At 34.6% G+C, this 25,603-nt stretch overlaps 1 protein-coding gene across 1 annotated transcript in view; it reads right to left on the bottom strand.

The window, feature by feature from the left end:
- Tmx3 (thioredoxin related transmembrane protein 3) overlaps window positions 1-22,954 on the bottom strand; it is a 37,939-nt gene extending 14,985 nt beyond the window's left edge. Inside the window, exons 1-9 of the mRNA XM_027935340.2 lie at window positions 22,734-22,954; window positions 21,781-21,835; window positions 18,738-18,777; window positions 17,088-17,211; window positions 9,579-9,624; window positions 8,225-8,305; window positions 5,866-5,965; window positions 5,089-5,166; window positions 1,153-1,219 (exon numbers count right to left, since the gene is read on the bottom strand). Coding sequence (XP_027791141.1) covers window positions 1,153-1,219; window positions 5,089-5,166; window positions 5,866-5,965; window positions 8,225-8,305; window positions 9,579-9,624; window positions 17,088-17,211; window positions 18,738-18,777; window positions 21,781-21,835; window positions 22,734-22,788 — 646 coding nt within the window. The 5' untranslated portion in view covers window positions 22,789-22,954. The remainder of the gene's footprint in view (window positions 1-1,152; window positions 1,220-5,088; window positions 5,167-5,865; window positions 5,966-8,224; window positions 8,306-9,578; window positions 9,625-17,087; window positions 17,212-18,737; window positions 18,778-21,780; window positions 21,836-22,733) is intronic.
- Between the last annotated feature and the right edge of the window lie 2,649 nt (window positions 22,955-25,603).

The raw sequence follows: 25,603 nt of genomic DNA, 5'->3' as shown, positions 1-25,603 counted from the left end.
GTGAATTGAGCTATGAGCATTGATGTAGCTGTGTTACTATAGTATGCTGATTTTAAGTCCTTTGGGTATAGACCAAGAAGTGGGATAGCTGGGTCAAATGATGGTCATTCTAAGTATTGTAAGGAATCTCCATACAGCTTTCCAGATTGGTTCTACCAACTTGCAGCCCCACCAGCAATGTATGAGTGTGCCTTTTTCCCCACATCCTCACCAACATTTACTGTTGTCTGTATTCTTGATAAATACAAGAGAAATGAAAAGCTGTGCTGCAACTGTGTACAATGAATCAAAATGCATTCTGCTGTCATATATACCTAATTAAAATAAATAAAATAATAAAAAAGAAAAAAACAAAAAGTGGCTAAAGTTAACTCTGCATCATGTTATGTCTTTAACTGTCATATATTAGAGATTCTGTTCCTGCTTTTGTATAGTGCTTCAAGTAAATGGGTTATGAATTTTATTATATATGTTAGGGGATTCAACTCAGTTTACCATTTTTTATGTTGCTATTTTAAATAATGTTGCAGCTACTATTTTTCAGGAGTTTATAAAATGTCTCTTGGGGTTTTTTGTTTGTTTGTTTTTAATATATAAAGAGGGTTAGGTTTTCCTTTAGTTAGATTTTTTAGTTCTGTGCTTGGGGGGGAAAAAAAAACCTTGCTGATAAGTATGTAGGATTTCATCATATCATTCTCTTTATAATGTACATCTGACATCAAAATAATACTTTTTAAAACAGATCAAGTATTTGTTCAATGAATGGGTTTCTCTGATGAGGGAGAGATGCAGCTGGAAAGGAATTTATGAAGGCTTTACTACAGAAGATGTTTTATTATTTCATCTTTTTATATATCTGAAATATTAGGTATTGGCTAAAATTAATTCTGAACATTTTTGTAAAGTAATGTATAGAAATTGCATATGGTTTACTTCTCAAAATGTCATATAATTTGACAAAAATTTACTATTTTTTAATTTTTTTATTCTAAATTCAGAATAAAAGTATAAGAAATGGAAAAACTAAAGTTGAAGAGCAAAAACACATTAGTCATTCAACTATTAAAAAATCTTATCAACACCTCCTATAATAGACAATATATAGCATATAATTTTAAAATGTTCTGCATGGATTAAAACTTTGGAACTTACCATCATAAACAAAGTAATTCTCATCTTTGAAAACAAGCACAGCGGGCACCTCTTTTAGGGTCACATACTGCAAAACATCAGAAATGTAAATAACTTTTATCACTAAAAAATTTTAATTGATAGCTATGGTTTCAAGTATTGAAAGATACCAAGTGTGCATTGCACAAGCTTACACAACCCCCCCCCCCAAGAGAAAGGTAAGTTAGGAATTTAGTTATCAAAACATTTCAAAGTTAAAAAAGTAGCATCAATCCAAGATTCACCTAAAGATTGGGTCTGAATTTCCTTACACACACTGTCCAGTTGACAATGGTGAAAGCAATGGATTTATTCTTAAAACTGAGAACAGACCTAAAGGTACCATCATGGGAATCACAGCACTCAGCAGAACAGCAAGGGCACAGTGCCAATCAGCCCATCTGGGTTGATCTTCCCAGCCTCTCACCAGTTGTGTGATAATGAGCCAAACACTTTTTCTAGAGGAATCTGCCTTCTCCTCTGTGAGATAAGGACATTCAGACCACTTCCCCCCACAGGGCACTTATGAGTTCTATTAAGTAATGAATGAGAGCATGTTTAAACTATAAAGTGTTTTATAAGCAATTTACAACAGTCTCAATAATAATGAATTCATTCAGGAAGTAATTGCTTCTTATACCTACATGGTACTAATTTGAAAGGAGTAAAATTATAGTAGAGAATCAGAATGAGATCAGAAGATAAAGCCACTGAGAATTATTATGAGCATGGCAAAATGAAAGTAATTACAAATAAAGGGAAGGAGAAGATAAGATACAATGATTTGGTTATATTACCACTAAAAAAAATGATATAGCACCAGAAAAAATAAATAAATTTAAAAAACACCTACTTACAGGCAGTGGTAAAGCTCTTAGGTGGGGCTCTATAATCCACATGCCCCATTTACCTGCTCTTGTCAACTGACCCACACAGATGTATGAAATAATTTTTCAACATTCAGCATGTCTCTCTTTCAAAGACATATGAATGGTCTGTCCTAGAACACGACTAAAGTAGTCTGAAGACTTGTACCTATCCAGGATCACATACTTCAATCTACTTTTCTCCCCTGTGCTCCTTTAAACTCACTATCTTATACTGCAGTCATCTGTCTACATGTCACTCTTCTCCATACACATTTAAGTATTCTGAAGTCAGAAACTATCTTAATTCACCCCTCTTATCCTCCTACAACACCAACTAGAATTTTCATAAATCCTAATTGTAAAGGTAATAAAACTCTGGCAAAACACTAATATTCAAAATATGGATGAACTATAAAAATCATGGACTTAGCCCTTTTTAGATTTTTCTCTACTGGAGTAAAACTCCTTATAATATTTTGCAATAACCATTATTTCCCCAAGCACTCTTTGCCAACTAGATACTCAGAACTAAGAGATGACAAAGACTGATATTTCCAAGAATAATTTAAAACTGCTTAAAGAAACTAGTTGTCAGAGCTAATAACAACATCAACCATAATACATAATAACCAAGTGTGCCCATGTAGCAGATGCTATCTGTGCCTACTCAGAGCCCTGGTGTCTAAGAGAAAGTGCTAAGAAGACTCTATAGATAAGGATTCACCACAAACTCTCTAATATTAAAGAATGTTCCACTGGAATTAGGAGATAACAAACAATTAGAAGTTCTAGTTCAAGTTCATTTTAGGCTTTATATCACATATTGGCATTCCATAAGTAAACGTAACCTTTTGAGACACTTGTTTTAGATCTGATGGCAAAGTTGGCCCTTTTTCCATTCCATCTTCCCCTGTCTGCCAAAAGTAAAAGTATAAACAAAGAATACGTTGCAAAATAACTTGAATTACACCTAACTACATAAACTAAAAGTGAGTTTAGATTGACCAAAACTTGTCTGCGGTACTCTAAGGAGTTGAAAATCAGTTCAGAGTACATATTTATAGCATAAACACCTGCATATACATTGCAGGAAACATTAAACATAGCTTCTAGGTAAGTCTGTAATCTTCTTACACCAAAATATTTAAACATTAAGACATTTTAAAAATATTTACAAGTATAATATGACTTACCTTTGTGAAAATAAAAATATTTCAACATTTTGATAACTTATACTAGTTTAAAAAAAAAAAAACTCCTTTGATATCCTTCATGTTTCCCTTGTTACTGTCAAATTTCTCAGGTACCCTGCAAAGCAAAAATTTTCATACTGTGGTCTCCATGTTCTTATCTGCCATTGATCTCTCAAATGACACCATATAATATCTGTCCCCATTACTCCTCTCAAAAACAACCACATCCAGGTGGACACTGTGGTTACTTCCTCCCCTTGATTACTTCCTAAGCAGGTGACACAATTACTTACTCCTTTGTTTTCCTACTTTATTGGTTATTTCTGCTCATTTTTCTTTGCTGTCTTTGGGTTCTGGGACTACTTGTTTCTTTAAAATATTGCATCCCCTGTCTACGAAGTTTATTCATGCAGCCTTGACTTATCTCTAGACCTCTATATCCAACTGTTATATTTAACACTTGAAATCAGATGCCTGACAAGTTACGCCAAATCAAATTAAAAAGAACAATTTCAAGTTCTTTATCACTATTCTACTTCCCAACCATTCTTCCCAACATTCCCCAAGCTCATAAATACCACCACCACTGACTGTGGTGTTCCAACCAAACACTCAGGGCTCACCTTAAGTCCAACCTTTTACCTCCACATCAAGCCCTGACAATTCTACCTCCTAAACACACCAATCCTTTCACTTCCCCCAGTTCTTTACTAACCCCCAAGCCCAAACTCTGGAGATTACTACAAAAGCTCAACTGACCTCCCTGGATTTTCTTTCCTATGTATCCAATTTACAATTCAGTCTGCATTTAGCACAGATGTCCTTAAAATGAGCATCAGAGGAGATTGGGCGCGTTCAAGGTGGCCAAATGTTTTCTTTGACATAAGGAAGCTGATTCATAGTGGGATAGGGAGGGGGAGCATGGGAGGAACAGACGAACTCTAGACAGAGCAGAGGGGTGGGAGGGGAAGGGCCGGGGGCATGAGGTAATTAATGATGGTGGAATGTGATGGTCATTATTATCCAAAGTACAGATATGAGTACACAAACTGGTGTGAGTATACTATGTATACAACCAAAGATATGAAAAATTGATCTCTATATATGTAATAAGAGTGGTAATGCATTCTGCTGTTTTATATAAATATATATATATTTTTTTTTTAAAAAAAGAGAGAGTCTACATTAAAAAAAAAAATGAGCATCAAACCATGTTCTCCATCAACCTTAGCCTCATCACCTGTAAGTGCCCACTCCTATCTCCTCTTTCACATCGCCACAGTCACTTTGGCCTATTGTTTGGTTCCTCAGATATGCTGGGTATGTTCTTATCCTGGTATTTGTATTATCTTTGCATGACTCTTTCACATAGTCTTAAGTCCTTTTTACCTATTTTTTTCTCATATAAACATTTCTTAATTAACCAATTTACAGCAACTATCTCACCCGCCTATGTCCCAACTATCACACTGCTGCTTTTTTGTTTTACAGAATTTATGAGATCCTGTTTATAGATTTGTTTACCGAGAACTGCTATCTTAGGATCCAAACAGTAGACTTCATGTATAACACACAAGCATGTGCACAGACCCAAGTTAATCTACTACTTATGAACAACCTTAGAGTGTGAGATATCATTTGTTACCAGCTTTGTTATTTAAAGAGGGAAAAAAAAACTATAATAATAATTCCTAAATTTCATGAATCTGGTGATATTTGTTTATTAATAATAAGCAGTCTGTCACCAGCAGTAAAGAGTAAACATGTTTACTCTATGCCTCACAATAAATAAATCAGATAAAATCAAGTAAAACTAAAAAATAAAACTGTCATTAAAATACAATTTTAAATGTTACCTCAGGAACCACCTCTTCTGAAGCAGAAAAGAAGTATGAATAAACAATCAATTCTGAAGCAGCTTCTATGTATTTCTCCTGTAACAATATAAAGAGGAAAAAAAGGCCTTTTTAGAATATCAAAAGATCAAAATTTATTATTCATTAAACAATCAGAGCTACCTTATGTAGTAAGTAGTAGTGTTGCAATTTGCTAGCACATTGATTGAAAAGATGAAATACAAGCAAATGAAATGAGTTGTTTCTAGGGCAAAAGATAATTGTAACCAAGTGTTTTTATCCTCCTCCAAATATATTTGATTGTTTATTTGATATTTAATTTTAAACTTGATTCAATATATTAATTTAAGTTAGATTAACAATGTATAATAATGACAGTGATGATTATAAGGAAGATATGTGTGAGCACACATACACATAAAATAACTTAAGACAATAACGACCTTTTGCCTTTAGAGAATTGATATTCACACTGCAATTTGTAGTCTTAAAGATGTACAATGCTAAAAAGCAATGTGAATTTTAAATAACCACGTCAGTAATGAAAGAAACACTACGGCAGGTGGCATCTACCGATGTTTTTACCAACTTCTGTTGAGCAGCAAACACCACAGAAGGTATCCAAGAAAGTGTTTTTATTACAAAAAATTACTTAAGATTGAACTAAAAGATTTCCTGTAAAAATGGAGTAAATTTTGAGGCTCTGACTAAGTCTTAACTATTAAGCAAATTTAATTATGATCGTATGTTTTTGTAGATCAAGAAATAATTTCATACTTTCAAAGGTGATTCTCCACCTATATAAACAAAAAATACACGATGTCTCTTCTGCACATGTTCAAACATCTGCTGACTTGGAAGTGGCCGAATTAGAGCTCTGTGTGAAAACAAAACAAGTATGAACTAAAGATAGTACATAATTTACTCTACTCCTACTTATGAGGGCTGGTCATGTCTACAGTTAAAAAGCTTTAATAATATATTAATTCATTATCCCCAAATCCATAAAGCAAATAAAGCTTCAACCCATGACTATGATTATTTCCACATATTGACAATATATATACACCTACAATTTAACCTACCAATTGGAAAACAAGTTTCAAATACATCTCTTCAGAGAATATCACCACTGCCAACATTTTGATAGGTAAAAACAGAACTATCATCTATTTACAGCCCTTAGTTAAAAACAAAACAATTCACATGAGAATGTTTTCCCCCTTTTAAAAGAACATTCACAAAACATACTGTGAAATACCATCCCAGGAGTATACGGCATTTAAAAATATTTATATAATATTCTGTCAATTTAAATGTTAGTTTCTAAGTAATCTACAGAGGTTAAAACCTGACAAGTTCCCAGAACAGATTATTAATTATTTTCAGAAAAAATAAAATAGTATGCATTATAGTGCAAAAAAACCTTGTAGATAGAAAACAGAACTCTACAGCTTTGTTAGTATTTTTCAAAAGCAAACAGAAATGAATTACATCAAAATTATTATAAAACATATCACCTATAAATGTAATTACATAACTAAAAGAAGAATTATCTTTTTAAAATGGTATATATTGTCAGACTTTCACCCCACAAAATTCATAAAAGGAACAGAAAACACTTTGCAAAAGGAAACATTTTCAAAATGCACAATTCTTGGGATTCATTGCATCACTTTCCCTCAACCTCTATTCTAATGCTCAGTAATTAACTAGCAAGTGATGCAACTCCAGAACTGACTCCTGAAATTTCAGTTGCAATAAAGTCAACCCAAGTTACATCAGGAGAAGCCATTCTTAAGCTTAAACCAAAAAGCATTAAAAACCGTCAAAACCTGTAGACTAATAAGTCATGGGGGAGTAAAGCCCATTCCCCAAAACACTCCCTTCATATAAAAGTTATTTCAAAATTTATTTACAAAGCAAAGAAAGGAAATAAAACATGCAATCAATAAATAAATATACCAGAAAGCATCCTAAACTTCTACAAAAATATTCAAATTTTGTGAATTTTCTCAAATAATTTGAGACAATATCATACCACATAATAAAATCAATCTTATTCTAATAAAGCTATTACGAATATCAATATATCCAGTCAAGCTCAAATGCTTTAAAGTCAATGTTTGTTAACCTAGCTTGATAAATGTTCTCTTCAAGAGGTTCCACATAATCACATTAAATAATTATAACCATAGATAATCACATTAAATTATTATTCCTAAGCAAGATAGATTTTTTTTAAAAAAATATCACTTTCAAATCAATAATTAGGTTGTAAGAAAATTTCAGCATAAACAATTTTGAGTTGTGCACCATTCTAATTAGTGTGGTGAAATCTCACACAGTCCCACTTCACCCTCTCTAGGGTGTGAGTTATCCCTTTTTCCAGCATGTGGATGCTGTATAGACTACTTGCGTATTAGTCACTTAGTGGCCCTTTTCATTGTCAGATGGACTGTGAAAGTACCACAGTGATTGTGTTCAAATAATTCTTAATTTACTTGATAATGGCTTCAATGTGCAAGAGTAGTGATGTTGGAAATTTGGATACCAGAGATAAGCCTTATAGAATTTGCTTTAAGTGAAAAGGTAAAAGTAGAATAAGATATTGAGAAAAAGAAGACACCACATTCACATAACCATCATTACAGTATATTTCTAGAATTTCTGTTTGATTATTTGTTACTATTATTAATCTTTTGTTGTGCTTATTTTATAAATTAAACTTTATCACAGGTAAAGATGTGTTAGAAAAAACACAGCATATACAGGGTGTGGTACTATGTACAGTTTCAAGAATTTGCTGGGGGTTCTGGGATGTACCACCCATGAATGAGGGAGGACTGCCTGGTAAGTAATGCAAAGTTTGAAAATATATTAAAATTCACTTTAGAAAATTTCTTCTATACACAAAGTGAATTTAAATGTGAGATTAACAAATATGTAATACAAAACACTATCTCTTTAAAATATCTCTTTGCTTAAGCTACATAACTACCTTCCATAAATAAATCAGGAAACAAATACTTCTTATTTAAGTCCCTAAAATATGTGCATTCTAAGTGGTTTATTCCGATATATCTAATTTTCAAATGTTAGTGTTAAATACAGGTTTTTCCTGATAAGAACTTACCCAGATACTCTGTGAGCAAATTCAATAATATCATCTTTTGTACGTGGTCCTCTGTAATTATATGCCAAGTTCCCCTTTAATCTTAAGTAAATAAATAAAAGAACATGAATTATTTTAAATTTTAATAGTTAATGTTAATAACTATTATAGCATAAACTTAAAGTACATGAAATAGTAATTGCAGAAGACTTTTACAAGTAGTATAGTCATGTAAAATATAGCAGGCAACTGGCTTCAGAGGATCAGCAACTCAAAATATATAGGAAAAGGCTGCATTCTAATAAATTATACAAAATATTTGACTCTGTATTACACTGAGCCTATGCCTTTTGAAAAGTGAGTAATCTACACATTCATGGTAAAGAGCTTCAAAGCACTATGATTCTATCTTATCTGTCAAAAGGAGGAAATTAAGAGTATTTTAGTTAAGCCATTCAAATTTAAACAACAAATATCTTAGTTATTTAACATATGCTCTAATATCTACCATAAAAATTACATACAATTACTTTTCTAAAAATTTAGATAATTCTTCAAAAGCCTGCTGATGTGTGTCTAATTAACAGAAATTACCAAAAAGAAAATTAGGAAGTATAACAGAACACCTATAATTAAACACAAAAGAAAGGAAAATGAAACTCAAAAAGTAAAAGAGGCTTAGCAAACATTTTGAAAAGGTGAAAGAAAGAAATCAACATAATACCAAATATATAATGAATTTAAGTTACTCAAATTTTGATATTTGAGATTTTAAAATACTGAAAAAAAACTTTCATTATAAAAATAACTTTTAAAACAATTCCTCACCTATCCACATTACCAACATAAGGGCAATGAATATCCTGAGAAATTAAATAAAAGTTCTTTAGAATTATCACACCATTTCTTCCAATTTGTACACTCTGTTAGACTTGATCAATTACCTACAAATTAAACTTAATGACCATCAATTTTGATTCCCTTCATGTTTTTTATCCCTAATGAAGTAAATTTGATCATACAATCATTAAATCTGTTAGGAGACAGGATTTACAGAGAGAAAGCAGAATACATACTTGAGCATCTCAAGAATAAGAGACATTTCATAATTTATGGCTGTATATCATGTCTTGCCCAGGACATGTCACACAGTAAGCATTCAAAACACACTTATTGAATCAGCCATAAACAATGTATTCACTTAAAAATGAAGAGCATTCCTCTCCTTTGAACACAAATTTTATCTTAAAAAAAAAAGGCAGCTGAACCCAATCCTCAATCCGCCAGTGAAATTTTACTAGAAATGAATGTACTAAAACGTAAGCAGAGTGAACTAATAAAAAATACACATATAAACATACAACACTTAACTTACAGCTTAATTGTTGGATAACCTCGAACTCCAAACTCTGAAGCAAGGCCTTAATAAGAAAAAGAATAAATAATTCTAAATATTTTATTTAAGAAACTAGATAACAATGAGTCTTTTACTTAAAAAAAAATATATATTTATATAAGCCCTTGCAGATATGTTGCAATTGATTGCTAAAAAGAAACTCACATAGAAAAATAAAAAACATGACATCCTCATTGAAATCAATTACTTAACAATCCAATCCATGGCAGGAAATAAATATTCTGATAAAATAAAAAATGCCAAAAGAATAGTTCAAAATTTATCTCCAGAGTAATCATTCTAAAAGACATTCTGGTTATTATTATTATTAATATTTTAAAGTACTCAGGTACTTTTCTTTTGACTTTATTTCCAGGACAAGCATTTCTTCCTAGATCTAACTCATTTTTCTAAAAAAAAAAAAAAAAGACCCATCTTTTCCTTTATTGTTTACTACATTTAATTTAAAACCACTAATTGTAATTAACTGCAGTAAATATATGATTGAAACACAAGTTTATATTTTGTAAGTTTCTGCTTCTGTAATAACCTAGAATAATTCCAATTAACTCAAATGATTATTCTGAAATCCTCACAAGTGATTAAAATGAGAAGTATTTGCTCCAATGGCATCTTTTGAGACAAAAGAAGAAATAAAAACACAACCAAGTGAATGCCAATAGAGAATTAGGACTTTCAGAAGTATAAAAAACATTCATCAAATTAATACTATACTCAGGGCAACAAGGGGAGAATAAATATTCTCAGTGGACATTATACAATATAAAACATTTGCAAAGCTATACTAGTATTTGTGCAGAGTGTACCATGTTTACCCCCAAACTTCTCCCTTTGTCATCTCCTCTATTTCCAGTATATGCAAGTATATGTGTACTGCAGTTGGGGAAAAGGAAACTGCTCCTAGACCTGAGCTCCAGTTAAAACTCACTTCATGTCCAGTTTCTTATTATACGTCACCAATTCAGAATAACAAGGAAAATCTGTAGCAAAATAACACCCCAATCTCTCTGCCTTCCCTTATCACCTTAGAGTTCTTCCCGAGGCACACGGAAGGAGGTGACCATAACAGTCTGGACAATGAACAACACCTATGTTCATAAGAGGTACCATAAACAGCAAAGCTAATGAAAATTCAAGTTTTGGAGGTCCTGTCTCTGAATATCCACGTGAACTTTGAGCAACTACACAGTTTGTGCCCATCTCTAACTTAAAACTTAATTCTGTAAAGTGTATTCTAACTAAATATGATTGTGACTACAAAGACGGCAAAAACACTGATTTGGGAGAGATTACATGAGTAAACCCTGTCCTTCCCAAATTACGGAGGCAAATAAACATAAGCCTATATCATCTTCACCTAAAAATTGATTAAAATCTGCCAAAACATGAGAATATAACTGATTGGAGGAGGGAGTTATATCTCACTAATTAATCAATCCTCACAAATTGTTTTAAGTTATTTATGTACAAATCCAATAAAGAAAACAAAGTACACACTGACAAATATAGTGATGGTATCTCACAGCATGAGGTGAATCTCTTTAACAGGTTTCAGAGCAAAAATCCTTGCTCCACACTGAACTCTATCAATCTCTTTGACCTCAGTTTTCATATCTAGAAGTTTTCATATCACCTATCCTAAAAGCCCCTTGCCTCCTTGATCATCACGTCTGATAGAATTTCAATTGACAATGACTGTCCTTAGCTTCCCCTAGAGGGGAATGACAATATAATAAAAAGCACACAAGCAAAGGCTAGGTTGTAGACGTACAATGACCCAGGTTAAGATTCTGCTCCATCTATTATCGAGTGCAATGCTGGATGATTCAACTTCTCTTGATTCTGCTTCAGAAGATACTACTTCTTAAGATACAACTCACCTTTCAGGACTACAGGTAGAATTTTTAAATGTGAAAATATGTAGAAAAGTGTCTAACACAGAGTCTGGCACATAAATGATCCTTAAATGTTAGAGCCATTTCCTTCCTACTCTTGTTCTTGACCTCACTGTTAGTAACTATCTGCTGATACATCAACGTGTAAATAATATTAAAATACTAATATGTACAAATTTTAACAGGTTTTAATATTCTTCCACTGAACTTTGAAACATTTTTGTTTGGAGGGAAAAAATACTGCAAATTCAAATTAAAGAAAACTTTTGAAAATGTGGTAACTTGTTTGAAAACAACAAATTAGGAAGCAAGGTTGCAATTGAGACTCGGTCTAAGTTTTCATTCTCTACATTTTATAATAAAGAATAATAATATTGATTTCTTTAGAAACAGAAGATCCTGTTTATAAAATGAATAACTCCCTCTGAAGTTGTATAATTTTAAATATTTTTAAATATTTCTAAAATGAGATTAAATATGAAGCAATCTTTTATTTCTGGCTTCTCCTTGAAATTATAATAATTTGATGGCAGAGACAGGTAAAGATATGAGTCATGGTAATCTTGGATTCTGGGCATAATTCTATCTCAAATTCTGGTATGTATAATTATTCTCATGCCACTTAGTTACCATGCTACTTAACCTATAAACTGGAGGTGGGGGGACGTAGTGAGGAGTTAGCCTCAAACTCTCAATCTCTATTTCAGCTGAAAAATACTATCTGTCTTAGTACTCTCTAAGTATCACTATATATCCAACATGAAAAGGACATAAAAGACAATAGTGATTGTCAATCAAATGGAGACATTTTTCATTGACACAATGTGGTGATGGGAGTGGGCAGTGAGGAGGTGGTATACTAGTATCTAGTGGGTAGAGGCAAGAAACAATGCTAAAAAAAAAAATTCCTACAATGCACAGAACCTCTGTACCCCTCCCCCCCAAAAAAGACCCCAGAATTATCTGGCCCCAAATGCTGATAATACAAGGTTAGAAAACTTGAAATGTAATCACTGATCAAACAGAGCTTACAATCTAGAAAGTAAAATTAATTTGTAAATATAATCTGTAAACATGAAGTCAGAATAAGAATTTTATTGTTCAAACACCACTGCATATTTAGGCATCAAGAGAGGTAAACTATGATCTTTTTCATACAAGCATATCTAGAGACTAAACATAATTCCATTGGTTCCACAATAAAATCAGCATCCCACTACAGGGCGCACAATATCACAATTTAACTACTGAATGAGAAACTTCCAATATTTATTCTTGAAGGAATACATACAAAAAAGAAAGGCTAAAATATGTATCTGAATTTACAGTGATCACATACAGCTTTTTTATTAAATTTGATATTAGTTACTATGCATGAAGGGATTAATATAGTAGTATACACCTGGGATCCCAGCAACTAGGGAGGCTGAAGCAGGTGGATCACAAGTCTGAATCCAGCTTCAGCAACTTAGGGAGACCCTCAGCAACTTAGAAAGACTCTTGTCTCAAAAATAAAAAGTAAAGAGGACTGGGGTTGTAGCTTAATAGTAAAGTAACCTTGGGTTCAACCCCTAGTACCAAAAAAAGAAAACAAAACAAAAACAAAACCATGCATCAAGAAGTTTCTGGTACAATTCTAAACACAGAGAACTGAATAAACATACAGTTCAAATTTCTCCACTTCAAAAGTTCTACAAACAGATATGTTGGATTGAGTTTGATGGTATTTGCTTTCAACCACTACAAAGAGATGAATAAGAAATAAGATATCATCAAAGAATCTTAGAGACTTTTGCTGCACATGATCACTTTGAATAATCATACCTCACTCTGAAACAAAGTCCTATAACTATCTATTAATCAAATTAATATTTTTCTTTGTGGTTCTTCAACTTACGTGTTGAATACTACCTCACTCTGAAACAAAATCCTGTAACTATCTATTAATCAAATTAATATTCTTCTTTGTGGTTCTTCAACTTACGTGTGCAGCAAAATCACTTGAAGTACATGTTCAAAATACATTTTCTTGACCAAATCTGAAAGATTTCCATTTGGTACAGTGGTGTAGGCCTCAGGATCCTGAACTGACAATGAATTCCCACGTCATCCTAATGCATGTCATAAGTCTACAGACTATAGGCCGAGAAACAGAAGTGGGTTGTGCGGATGGAAGAGGTATTAGTAAAATAGCCAAATCATTAACATTCTACAGTTAAGACAGAATAATCCCAACAGATTCAATTTCTTTGTCTATTTAACTCTAAATTCCACTAAAATGCCTAAATTTGAACTGCCTTAGAGTATTTAAAGAAACATTGGAAAGTATAAGCCAAAAATGTATTTGTAATGTCTCCACAGTGGTTCTGAATATTTATCAACTTTTTTTAAATACTAGGAAGATAAAATTTCTTTCTATCTACAGCAGGGAAAAGCTTCCATGACTAACATGAAATACTGAATATTCACTCATGTTTATATTGATTATTTTTGTCTCTCTCCATAAAAATGCAAGCTCTACAAGAGCAGAAATTTTTGTTCGTTTTGCTCACTAACAAATTACCAACACCTAGAATGTTCCTGTCTTGCCCCAATACGTGGTATTTAATGAATGTGACTCAGTAACTTTCTTACAAAGGAATGACTTTTTTTGAATAAACCATGTTTCAATTATTCAAGGAGCCACAAGTATTCACAAGAACACATCATTATGTAGGTTGAGGTGCAAGCTGGGGTGGTATATAAAAAACCACCTATCCCAAAACCTGGCAGATAGTGGCCTCAGTATATATCAGTTCCTCTTTTCCTTTTTCCCAAAGCTAGGTGGCTTGTGTGAGTTAATGTCTTGTATGTATATTTCCTTCAAAGCAATCTCTATAGTGGTTTTTCCTCCCCATTAATCCAATATAACATGTAATATGATGTTAAGATGATTTCTAATCAAGACATAAGGAATAAAATCTGCAACAATCATGAAATTATAGGCAAAAACCAAATCTCTGGTTTATGAAAAACAAAAAAAGTCCCAGTCCCATTTTAAAATTAAAATTCAAAAACCACATACAGTATATATATGTATACAGTGTGTTAGTGTGTGGATACTCTTGACTTATATACACATTATATTCTGAAGATGCAGAAAAAAATACTGATTTTTAATCGCAGCATTTAAAATACTTCTCTAAGTTACTCAGGAGAAATGCATGGGCTTTTTTTTTTTTTTGTAGTGCTAGGGATGAAAACCAGGACCTTTTGCATACTAGGCAAGTGCTATAACATTGAGCTACATACCCAGCCCTTGAATATCTATTTTTCCCCTAATCAGAGTTCCAATGTAATAATGGCACACAGAAACACTTAATAAATAGTACATTGATGAATTAGATATTATAATGAATTGTGACAATGTAAATTGTTAGTTATCACTGAAACATCACATGACCAGTTTACCATAAAAATTTTTACTAACTTATATGAACTGCTTTTTCAATGACTATTTTTTTTTATATTTCCACTTTGCTTTATACATTATTACTCTACTCAATGATTCAAGTGATCATAAGAATTTACAGTTTTTATGACTTTTTTACACTTACTGCTTTGTTTATCTTTCTATCTCTATAAGGCTGTATTATAAGCATTTCCAAAACAGGCAGGATGTGTTTAAGTCTTTCTTTAATCTCTGGAGACGTGGTGGTTTATAAACAGTAGTTAAGAAATAATAATTAAGTGAACTAATGAAGGATTGCATCTATGATCAATGTGTATACATTTCTAATCAAGACATAAGAACCTATTTCATGTGTAACTACTGAAGGAATGCCTTATAAAGGGATTCCTTCAGTAGTTACACATGAAGTTAAAAGTTTATTTAAAAGTTTATTTCAAGAAATAGCAACTCAAGAATATTATTTTCTCCCTTTGACAATGTCCTGTCTTATTTCAAAGTTGCAAAAACTGATGTGTGATCAGTAACTCCAGCTCTAAGAACGCAAATGAACTCTAGTTCCTCAGTCAGAAACATGAATGAAGCAATGGCTCCAATTCAACTGAGGTTGAAAATGCACACAAAATCAAACTTTTCATTCTTTTCCACATGACAGTAGTAGTACAGGTGAGTGAATATAATGAAGCACTGTCAAACTATCTCATCTGCTACTTCAGCCTTGAACATGATATAAGAATTCCTTCTTCACTTTACTGCTTCTACCCCAGCCTAAGCTCCTAGTGACCCACACCAGGACACATAAAAAAATTCACTCACACGATTTTCTTGTCTCCACCCACTCTTCTTTTTCATTTACAAGTTGCTGCCAAAAAAATTCTATCAAATAATTTGTCTTCTCAAAAATGTGTATAACTTCCTTAAGGACAACTAATAAAATGCAAGACATTCTGCCCTGGGAGGTTCTAACAATCTGAAATCATCCTTTACCACTGTATATATGCTATTGCAATAGGGGGTTCTAAACATAAAACAGTAATAAAATCTTCACAACCTTGAAAATATCACTGTCCCTTACAGACATGGAAACTAAGTATTTTAAGTATTTTCCCAAAACCACAAAAGTAGAACATGAGAAACTTGAAATTAAAACATAGGTATGATCCAAAATGTGCAGTTGATTTCCTAAAAAGAAATACATATTACACAGTTCAACTTTCTTTTTCAGCTAAAAGAAAAGGAAATATATATTTATAACATACAACGGATTTTGCAAACACAACATCATTCAAGCTTCAGAATAACCAATAAAAGCTGCATTACAATTAATTATGTACCAATATGGAATTCAAAGCTTAGAAGTCTTAAGAAACCTTCCCTGTGTCACACAGCAGTAGTAGCAGGCAAAGCCAGGCTTACTTCTATAGTCATGCTCTTTTTAAATTTCCATGATATCTCATACTTCTCTAAACTCAATTTTTTCTTTGCCTAAATCCTTTAAGAGAGCACTTTTTTCCATAATGGATTAGAAAATAAATATTTTAGGTTTTGGGGAACATGTAGTTTTCGTCATATCTACTGAATTTTGACACTGGTGCATCAACACTGTCTAAACAACTGTAAATAAACAAGTGCAGCCATGTTCCAATAATTCTATTTATAAAACAAACAGGAGGACAGATCTGTTCTGCTTGATTTTTGTTCTTATATTCTTTTCACCATGAATACCTTCCTGATTCTCATATTCATCCTAATTCATCTTTAAGTTCTTATGTACTTCTCTACCATACCATCTATCTACTCAGACAATAAACTATCATTCACTTAACTTATATCAACAATGAAACGTTCAACTTTCCATAGTTGCCTCATGTAAACTAAGTACCTAAGTTGGGTTCAAATACGAATACACAATGGCTTGTACGTTTATGTTAGGCCTAAGACTAGCACAGGTTGTATATTAAATACTCAATGGCTAATTCATTTAATTTATAAAGTATAGTCTTAAACTAAGATAATTTTACAAGAGCAGAAAATTATGTTTTCTTCCACCTTGAATACTGCTGCATATTATTAAAACATTTTCTTTATGAGAAAAGTAAAATAATAAACTACATCAAGACTTACTAGAATAGGAAGTAGCATCCATCTTTCCAACTTTAACTGGAGAACCAATGCTTTTCATCTCAAGGCCAACTTCATTCCAAATTGGTTCCAGTTTTTTACAATGGCCACACCATGGTGCATAAAACTAGCCAAAGGGGGAAAAAAATCACTAAAAATGTTGTACTACTGTAACTATCAATCTTAATATTTAAAGAATCTCTTTGATTAAATAATCTGCTAATAATCTATTTGGAACTAAATGTTTAAATATATTTCCTAAATGGTTATGCAGCAAAATATAAAAGACACACAGAAATCTAGATAGGCTAACTCCTAAGTCATACCTCAAATATAATACTAACTTAAGTTCATTTTAATAGATTATTGATACCTATTTAAAACAGATACATGAATTTTAATAAAATGCCTTTGCTTCCAAGTGAATGTATCCATGTTCTTCAAAAAAAAAAAAAAAGAAAGAAAGAAACCAGTAAATAAAAATGCATATGCCATACCATGTGCACATCCAAATGTTAATGATAAACAATCTATTTTTATTACAAAAATCCCAACAAAGTGAGTGCCTTTGCTAAGTTTATTGTATCTACTGGCAAGATACAGGAGACCATTAAGACAATTGGCTTAGCATTGGAATTCAAAGCTTAGAAGCCTTAAGAAACCTTCCCTGTGTCACACAGCAGTAGTAGCAGTAGTGACAAGTCTGACTGATAAAACTAAAATCACAGACCAGAATCAGCAAATGGTGGGGGTAATACTTAGAACTCAAGCTAACAAACTGCTTATTGCATTTTCATGAAGTAATATTTCTTTTTAAATTTTTACCATGGGAATGTTAAAATATACAAAAGGAGAAAAAACTGAACAGTGGATTCTCATATCCCATCACATAGCTTCAATAATCCCCAAATCTACCATCTTTATTTCATTTCTTTTGCAGCTACTCTACTTTTGCTGAGGCATGTTAAAACAAATCTTCAATGTCACGAGGTTAAAATTTATTCCAAACTAGAAAGTGAGGAAAGGATGCTAAATATTTAATTTTGTTCACTATTAAGATCAAAGTATGGCTGAGCATAGTGGCGTACACCTGTAATCCCAGCAGCTCAGGAGACTGAGGCAGAATTCCAAGTTCAAAACCAGCCCTAGCAAAAGCAAGGCACTAAGCAACTCAGTGAGACCCTGTCTCTAAATAAAATACAAAATAGGGCTGGGGATGTGGCTCAGTAGTTGAGTACCCCTGAGTTTAATCCCCAGAATCCAAAAAAACAAAAAGGATGAAAGTATGACTGTGACTAAATGATATTAATATATTCAATATCTTGGAAAACAAGAAGAAACGAGTGAATTCTGTAATAAAATCATGTCATAATCCCCTAAAGACATAATCTATAAATTTACCTCATTATAAGATAGGGTACTAGCTTCCCATCTTAATACTCTCACCCCCAAAATTTCAATAAAATAAGTCCCTTAAACCTTAAAGCTCTAAGGTTCATTTTAACAGAAAAACCAAAACAATACTATCTGCAAAAACAAATTAAGAAGATACATAAGTACTAACTATATATTGCCTTCTTTGGGTGAAAGAGAATAAAAAAGAGTCTTTAAAATGGTAGGGGCAGGTAATTAACATAAAATTTACATACTCACATCTATAAGCCAAATGTCATCTTTTCGATTTTCTTTAAACCTAAAAACAAAAGCAGATCTCTGATTTTTATGTTTGTGTTCACTTTACAAATGTATCATAAGGATAGGGATAATAAATTGATAAATATAGAAACATGAAACAAATTCTTTCAATAAATGTGTGTAAAATTTTTCCTCAGTGACCTCCACATCTTATCCTATCCTTTGAATTTTTAAAAAGAACCACTCAAAGAAGAGGAATAAAGAATTCAACAACAACAAAAAAAGTGGAACTAAGGTTTTTCTGGGAGAAATACAAATGTAATTGGTTTTCCTCATCTGTGGATCACTAACTAAGACCTGAAAATACTTGGTGGGACGCAGGATAGAAAACTGCCTCTCCAATTCTGTAATGAGCATGTGCAGGTTTTCTTCGCTTTCTTTAATTTTCTTTTTTTTTTTACACTCTTAAGTCTACAGAACGGTTTGTCTGATGGAAGAGAGAACCCTAATGCCAGAATAGTAGTTGAGTACCCCTGAGTTCTTGCTATAGCAAGCTCAAATTGTTTCAGACAGTTTTGATCATCTGACAGTGTTGCTTGCAAGGTTTCCTTCTCTTGAAATTATACCCTAGACAACAGAAAATAATAACTACTTATATGACATTTACATTAAATACTATAAATAATTTAGATGATATAAACTATACAGGTGGATGTGCACAGAGCACCATACCACTTATATAAGGTCCCTAAGCATCCAGATTTTCTTATCTACAAGGAGTTGTAGAACCTATCCCCATGGATACCAAGGGATGACACTGTATACCTAAGTTCTTCACCCTTTTATTACATTTTATACCTCTAGAGAAAAGTTAATATAGCAAAGCCTAAGTTTGCTATGCTTGGAAAATCCTGTTTACAAACTGGCGGTTTTTAATCTGTTGTTTTTAATCTGAGAGGTTGGATTCTAGGAGGGTTCCCATCATTTCCTGATGGCTCAGTTTTAATGTTTGAGAAAAGTACCCAATTGACACTGCATTGAAATAACTGAGTAAATGTGTAGTCCAGGTGGGGGTAAAGTTGTACATTGTCATCAGCTGTCCATTAAAATGTTCAACCATCCCTATGAATTGGAGTGATCTGGAGCATAGAGAGTGTACTGTATGCCCAAGATCTGTCCCACCAATGTATAAGCTGAGCCATCAGATACAGTAATCTTGAGAGAATGTGAACAAGAAGCAAATGTGGTCATGTCAGGATCTAGACTGTGTGGCTCAAGCTAGTGGAACGCATGTGGATGGCTAAGGCAAATCCAGAGAAGCATCAATTCCAGTTGGGATCCAGAGCACTATTAATGGAATAAGGGGTCCAGTGTTCTCTATTTGGTAAGAATACCCTCACCCATGAGCTTGAGGAATCTGTCCCTGGGGAAGTACTTTTAGCTTTGATCATGGTGAGACAAGTGGAACACCTTTTCAATGCTGTTTTGGTGCCTTCTCAAAATAATGGCATTCCATGCTTGGTCCAGAATCTTACCAGAATCTTCATGGCCCCTGTCTTACAGATCCAGGAAACAACTGATGGCACATGTGCTTACTCTACTGTGAGGAACCAGTTTCCACATTTATCTCATAAGCATGTTATGCTCTTGGAAATGTTCCCCAGTGTAGGGGCCTTTCCAGTAAGCATCTACCCAGCTAATGGAATGATCAGCAGGAGCACAACTCCTCCTTCCTCCTCAGGCAGTCAGCACTGCCAGGATAAGCTGAAAACTGTAATGACACACCCCATTGGGTATCACTAAATTCAATAAGGTTACTTCTTTGTACCTAATTGTTTTCCTCAGCACCAGAAAATTTCTATAAGCAATCTGCAAGTACTCCCAAGATCCATCAGCATGCCTGGTACACATAGGATCTTAGGTGTTTTGCTCTTCTGTAACAACACTGTGCTCAACTGATCAGCCTGAACACCACACTGATTCTGTCATGCAATCAGGTTTTCAGGAGGTAAATTAGGACAATCAGCTAGACTGGAAGTAATAATCAAGCCTTTATTCACTTACTTTCACAATGTGAGCCAAGAGACATAAAAGAGGTGCCAGCTCCTCAGTGTACCATTTTAATACATGAAAGAGCACTAACAGAGAATCAGGTTGATGCAGCAGACAGGGAAATTCATCTCACTGCTGAGAAGAGCTGAACAAAAGGGTTCTGCCTCTTTATGAGTGACTATTGATGAGGAGGTCTTGGCAAAAGTGTCTGAGAAATGCCTCAGATGAAGCCCCAAATAAAGAGGTCTCCACACAGAACTGGGCTAGGAGCACACATATACATATGAACATGGTTGGCCCAGGAGGTCTGAATCCTTGATTACAAGACCCTCCAGAGACTGCAATAAACTGTGCAACTAAATTTGGTGTGGGGAGGGCACCTTCCACCTGTGGCTTGGCAGGAAAGGCATTGCTGTCACCTTCACTCAAGCCAAATCACACATAGGATTTTTATTTGGAGCTAGACAGCTCACCCACTATAAGCAAGGCCTTGTGATTAAGGCTGATACTATGAAAATAAACACTAAGCATGGTGGTGCATGCCTGTACCTCCAGGCTCAGGTGGCTGAAGCAGGAGAATTGTGAGTTCAAAGCCAGCCTAAACAAAAGCGAGGCTCTAAGCAACTCAGTGAGACCCTGTCTCTAAATAAAATAAAAAATAAGGCTGGGGATGTGGTCCAGTGCCCCTGAGTTCAATCTCCAGTACACCCCTCCCCCAAAAAGGAGAAAGTAAATTCCAGTACCCACTCTATATGATTAGAGCACAAAGAAATAAATACAAGGTAAAATGATGTTTGCCAGTTTTCTGATCTTTTAACTATTAGTAAAAATATTTGGGGTACATATATAGTATTTAGAACAATTCCTGAAAAAAAAAAAAAAAGTAGCAACATATAAACACTGGTCATTACTGCCCCTATCATTAAAAGAAAAGATTCACATGCAAATATTTAGATAAAAGCTCAAGTTTTTAAAGTTAAAATAACAGTTTAAATATATATATACTCACGAGTCATCTAAATCTTGTACAACACTTTTACAAAAAGCCATATCGAGCAAAATAACTGCAAAACAAAAAGAGAAGACAAAATTCAATGATTTATCATTTGCCTCTTACCATATGTTTAGTCACCTATAAAATATCTTGATTCTTTGTTACGGTCTACCATGGATCAATGATTCATTCCAAGGATTGAGTGATGCAGAAGAATTACAGTGATGCAAATGAATTACATCCATTTAACAGACATTTACTCTGCGTGCAATCATCCTGCAACTAGCAAATGCTATGTAGGCTAATCCACCTATGACATGGTGCCATTTTCTACGTATCTTTTTTTTTTTTTTTTTTTTCCACTACCTTCTGGATGTAGACAAAACTCGCTTCTCATTTTTTTTTTCTTTTTTGCAAGCAATCACCTCTCTTCATTAAAAACTCCAAATGTTCTTGAAAATACGATTTTTAAAAAAAGGAGAGAGAGAAGAAACCAAAGCCGAGCTACCCCTCTGACACTCACTGCACACAGAATGGAGGCTGGCACACCGCAGGTTCTAATGGTGGCCTTATCATCGAGCAACGAGAGCCAGGGCGCCCTGGGAAAGGCTAACCAACACCATCAAGTCACGTCTCACAGCGCACAATCCTGGCGATCTGACCACGGTCAGTCCTTGACCCTCTCTCCCACCCCGGTGGTAAACACCCTTGAAGGTGACAAGGCAGACCCTCGAGCCAAGGCAAGGTCTGCAGGAACACCGGCATTCCCATGGCCCACCAGTGGAGTCAGCGCTGCCCCTGCAGTAAAAAGCCAAGGAGCAGCAGCCGCATCTTCCCAACCCCCAGCGCCAAGTCTCCAGAACGCCGGTGCCAAAGCCCCTGAAGACATCCGCAGCGTCGGCCCCCGCGGCGACCCCGGCCCGCCAGGCCCAGCCTGGCCGCGCGCCTGGCCTCAGTGCACTTGTTACCTGTGGCGCAGAGACCCAGCGCCGCCCGGCTCCCCAGACCCGCCACGCTCGCCATGGTGGGCTGCAGCAGCTCAGCGTGCAGGGGAGAGAAGACAACGCAGGTAACAACCAGCCGCCTGCCGGGGAAAAAAAAACGAGCCCACGCGGTGCGGAAGAAAAGCTCCGCACTCACACCGGGGGCGGGGCGCGTCAGCTCCGTTACCCTCCGAGCTCTCCGAGGCCTCTGCCGCGGAGCATGCGCGGCACTGCGACGCATGCGCATTCCACGGCGCAAGCGCGGTGGCATTCTCCGGGTTAATTTGCCCTGCGGCAGTTTACGAAAGCGTGGGAACCCGGCTAGGGGGCACTCTGGGTGCAGATGGTGCAGGGCCTCGGCAAGCTGGGGGTTGGTCGCGGGGGATGTCCGTCGAAGTTGAATTTATTAGATTATTTTATTTTCTACAGTGAGCGCACCTGCGTGGACAAAATTCGTGGGAAATCATGCGTTATCCTTGCGTGCCTGGAAAGTGAAAATCTGTGGGTTGCCGAGTTTTTTTTTTTTTTATTGGTTGTTCAAAACATTACAAAGCTCTTGACATATCATATTTCATACATTTGATTCAAGTGGGTTAAGAACTCCCATTTTTACCCTGTATACAGATTGCAGAATCACATCTGTTACACACCCACGTTTTTACATACTGCCATCCTAGTGTCTGTTGTATTCTGTTGCCTTTCCTATCCTCTACTATCCCCCTTCCCTCCCCTCCCCTCCCATCTTCTCTCTCTACCCCATCTACTGTAATTCATTTCTCTCCCTTGTTTTTTTTCTCTTTTCCCTCACTTCCTCTTACATGTAATTTTCTATAACAATGAGGGTCTCCTTCCATTTCCATGCAATTTCCCTTTTCTCTCCCTTTCCCTCCCACCTCTCCTCCCTGTTTTTCTCCCTGCTCTGTTCTTAGTTGCTCTCCTTATATCAGAGAAGACATTTAGCATTTGTTTTTTAGGGATTGGCTAGCTTCACTTAGCATAATCTGCTCTAATGCATCCATTTCCCTGCAAATGCCATGATTTTGTCATTTTTTAGTGCTGAGTAATACTCCATTGTGTATAAATGCCACATTTTTTTTTTATCCATTCATCTATTGAAGGGCATCTAGGTTGGTTCCACAGTTTAGGTATTGTGAATTGTGCTGCTATGAACATCGATGTAGCAGTATCCCTATAGTACGCTCTTTTAAGGTCTTCAGGGACTAGTCCGAGAAGGGCAATAGCTGGGTCAAATGGTGGTTCCATTCCCAGCTTTCCCAGGAATCTCCATACTGCTTTCCAAATTGGCGGCACCAATTTGCAGTCCCACGTCCATGTGTTTTTAAGATGTATTTGAAATCGGAACATTGTTTGCAAAACGGGGACTCATAAAGCCGCAAGCTCCTTCAGTTGAACAACTAAAGGAACCCCTCTTTTATGGAATCCTGGAAAACTGAAGTTGAGCTTAAGATTTTTTTTTTTGTTTTAGATGATTTTTTACTGTTTATGACTGAGGGAGTAAGTAAGGTACTTAGTATAGAGTATTATTTATATTGCTATCAGTTTTTTTCCCCCATACATGGCCATGATATATAAGAACGATAGTCTATTACCAGACAGTTCCTGCAGCTGTCACTACATATTACTTAAATGAAATTTTTATAGTACAAACAGTACCAAAGTATCCTTGAAATTCTTGCAACTTAAGAGAACAGCAGAAAGAGAGTAGGATGTCAACTGATTCACTCTACGTTCATAATTAAAACAGACAAACCTCCTTGAACAGTATTATAAGAAGTTTATAAGTTACACGCATCTGAGAACAAGCATCAAGTTTCACCCCTTATTGTATACAGCATGGTATTCAGTGCAGCCTCTCTCAGACTCAAATATGTATATATGCATAGATATATATTAAAAAGTACACGAAGAAAGTAAGGTGACTATTGAGATGATGAGAGTGTTCTACAAGGTGATAAAATACCTAGATATATAGTGTAAGATTTGACATCTCTGGAGAAACCTAGTTGTGTGTGTGTGTGTGTGTGTGTGTGCATTCTCATCTATTTCAAAATTCATTGCCACAGCCTGTAAAAGAAAATATTTTCTCTTGAAACTTAATTCAAGCTGTTCAAAACAGTAAAACCCACTGGAGCTATACCTATGCCTTCCAATGGTATACCTATCTTTAACTATCTTTAAATGTGGCTAGTGTGGCAGAGTAACCAAGTATTTAATTTTAGTAAACTTGTAAACTGACACAATTTAGTTATTGGAAATAATTTTGTGGTTGGAACAACTAAGGTATGTGAATCTACTCCCTCCTCCCTCATTACTGGGAATTGAACTCCAGATCTTGCCCATACTAGGCAAGTTGTCTACTACTGAGCCATATCCCCAGCCCATTTTGTTTTACTTTTTTTGAATTAGGAATTGGCTAAGTTGCCCAGCTGGCCTGCAATTTGTAATGCTCCTGCCTCAGCCTTCTCAGTTTCTGAGATAACAGATGTGTGCCCAGCACCTTAAATATTATTTTCTACTGTAAATTTTATGAAATCTAAATACTAATCAAGAATTAGTATTTTGAAATTTTAGAGTCTGTAATGAAATGTGTTATAAATGTAAAATGTTGGGTTTTCATCTATTGAGTTAATAAAACATTGTATTGATTTCAACTTTACATTTTTTCTATTTGACTAATAAAAAACATGAAATTACATATGTGACTTGTGTTATATTTTCACTGCACATCACTAACCTAGGGAATCTGAAAATGGTAAAAAAAATTTGCATTAATCTGATAATGATCAAAACAAACTTTAGGATTCTTGTGCATAAAATATATTAACTTTCCATAT

This window comes from Marmota flaviventris, chromosome 16 (genome assembly GCF_047511675.1).
Source record: "Marmota flaviventris isolate mMarFla1 chromosome 16, mMarFla1.hap1, whole genome shotgun sequence".
In the NCBI taxonomy this organism is placed as follows: domain Eukaryota; kingdom Metazoa; phylum Chordata; class Mammalia; order Rodentia; family Sciuridae; genus Marmota; species Marmota flaviventris.
This window is presented reverse-complemented; position numbering and strand designations above follow the sequence as displayed.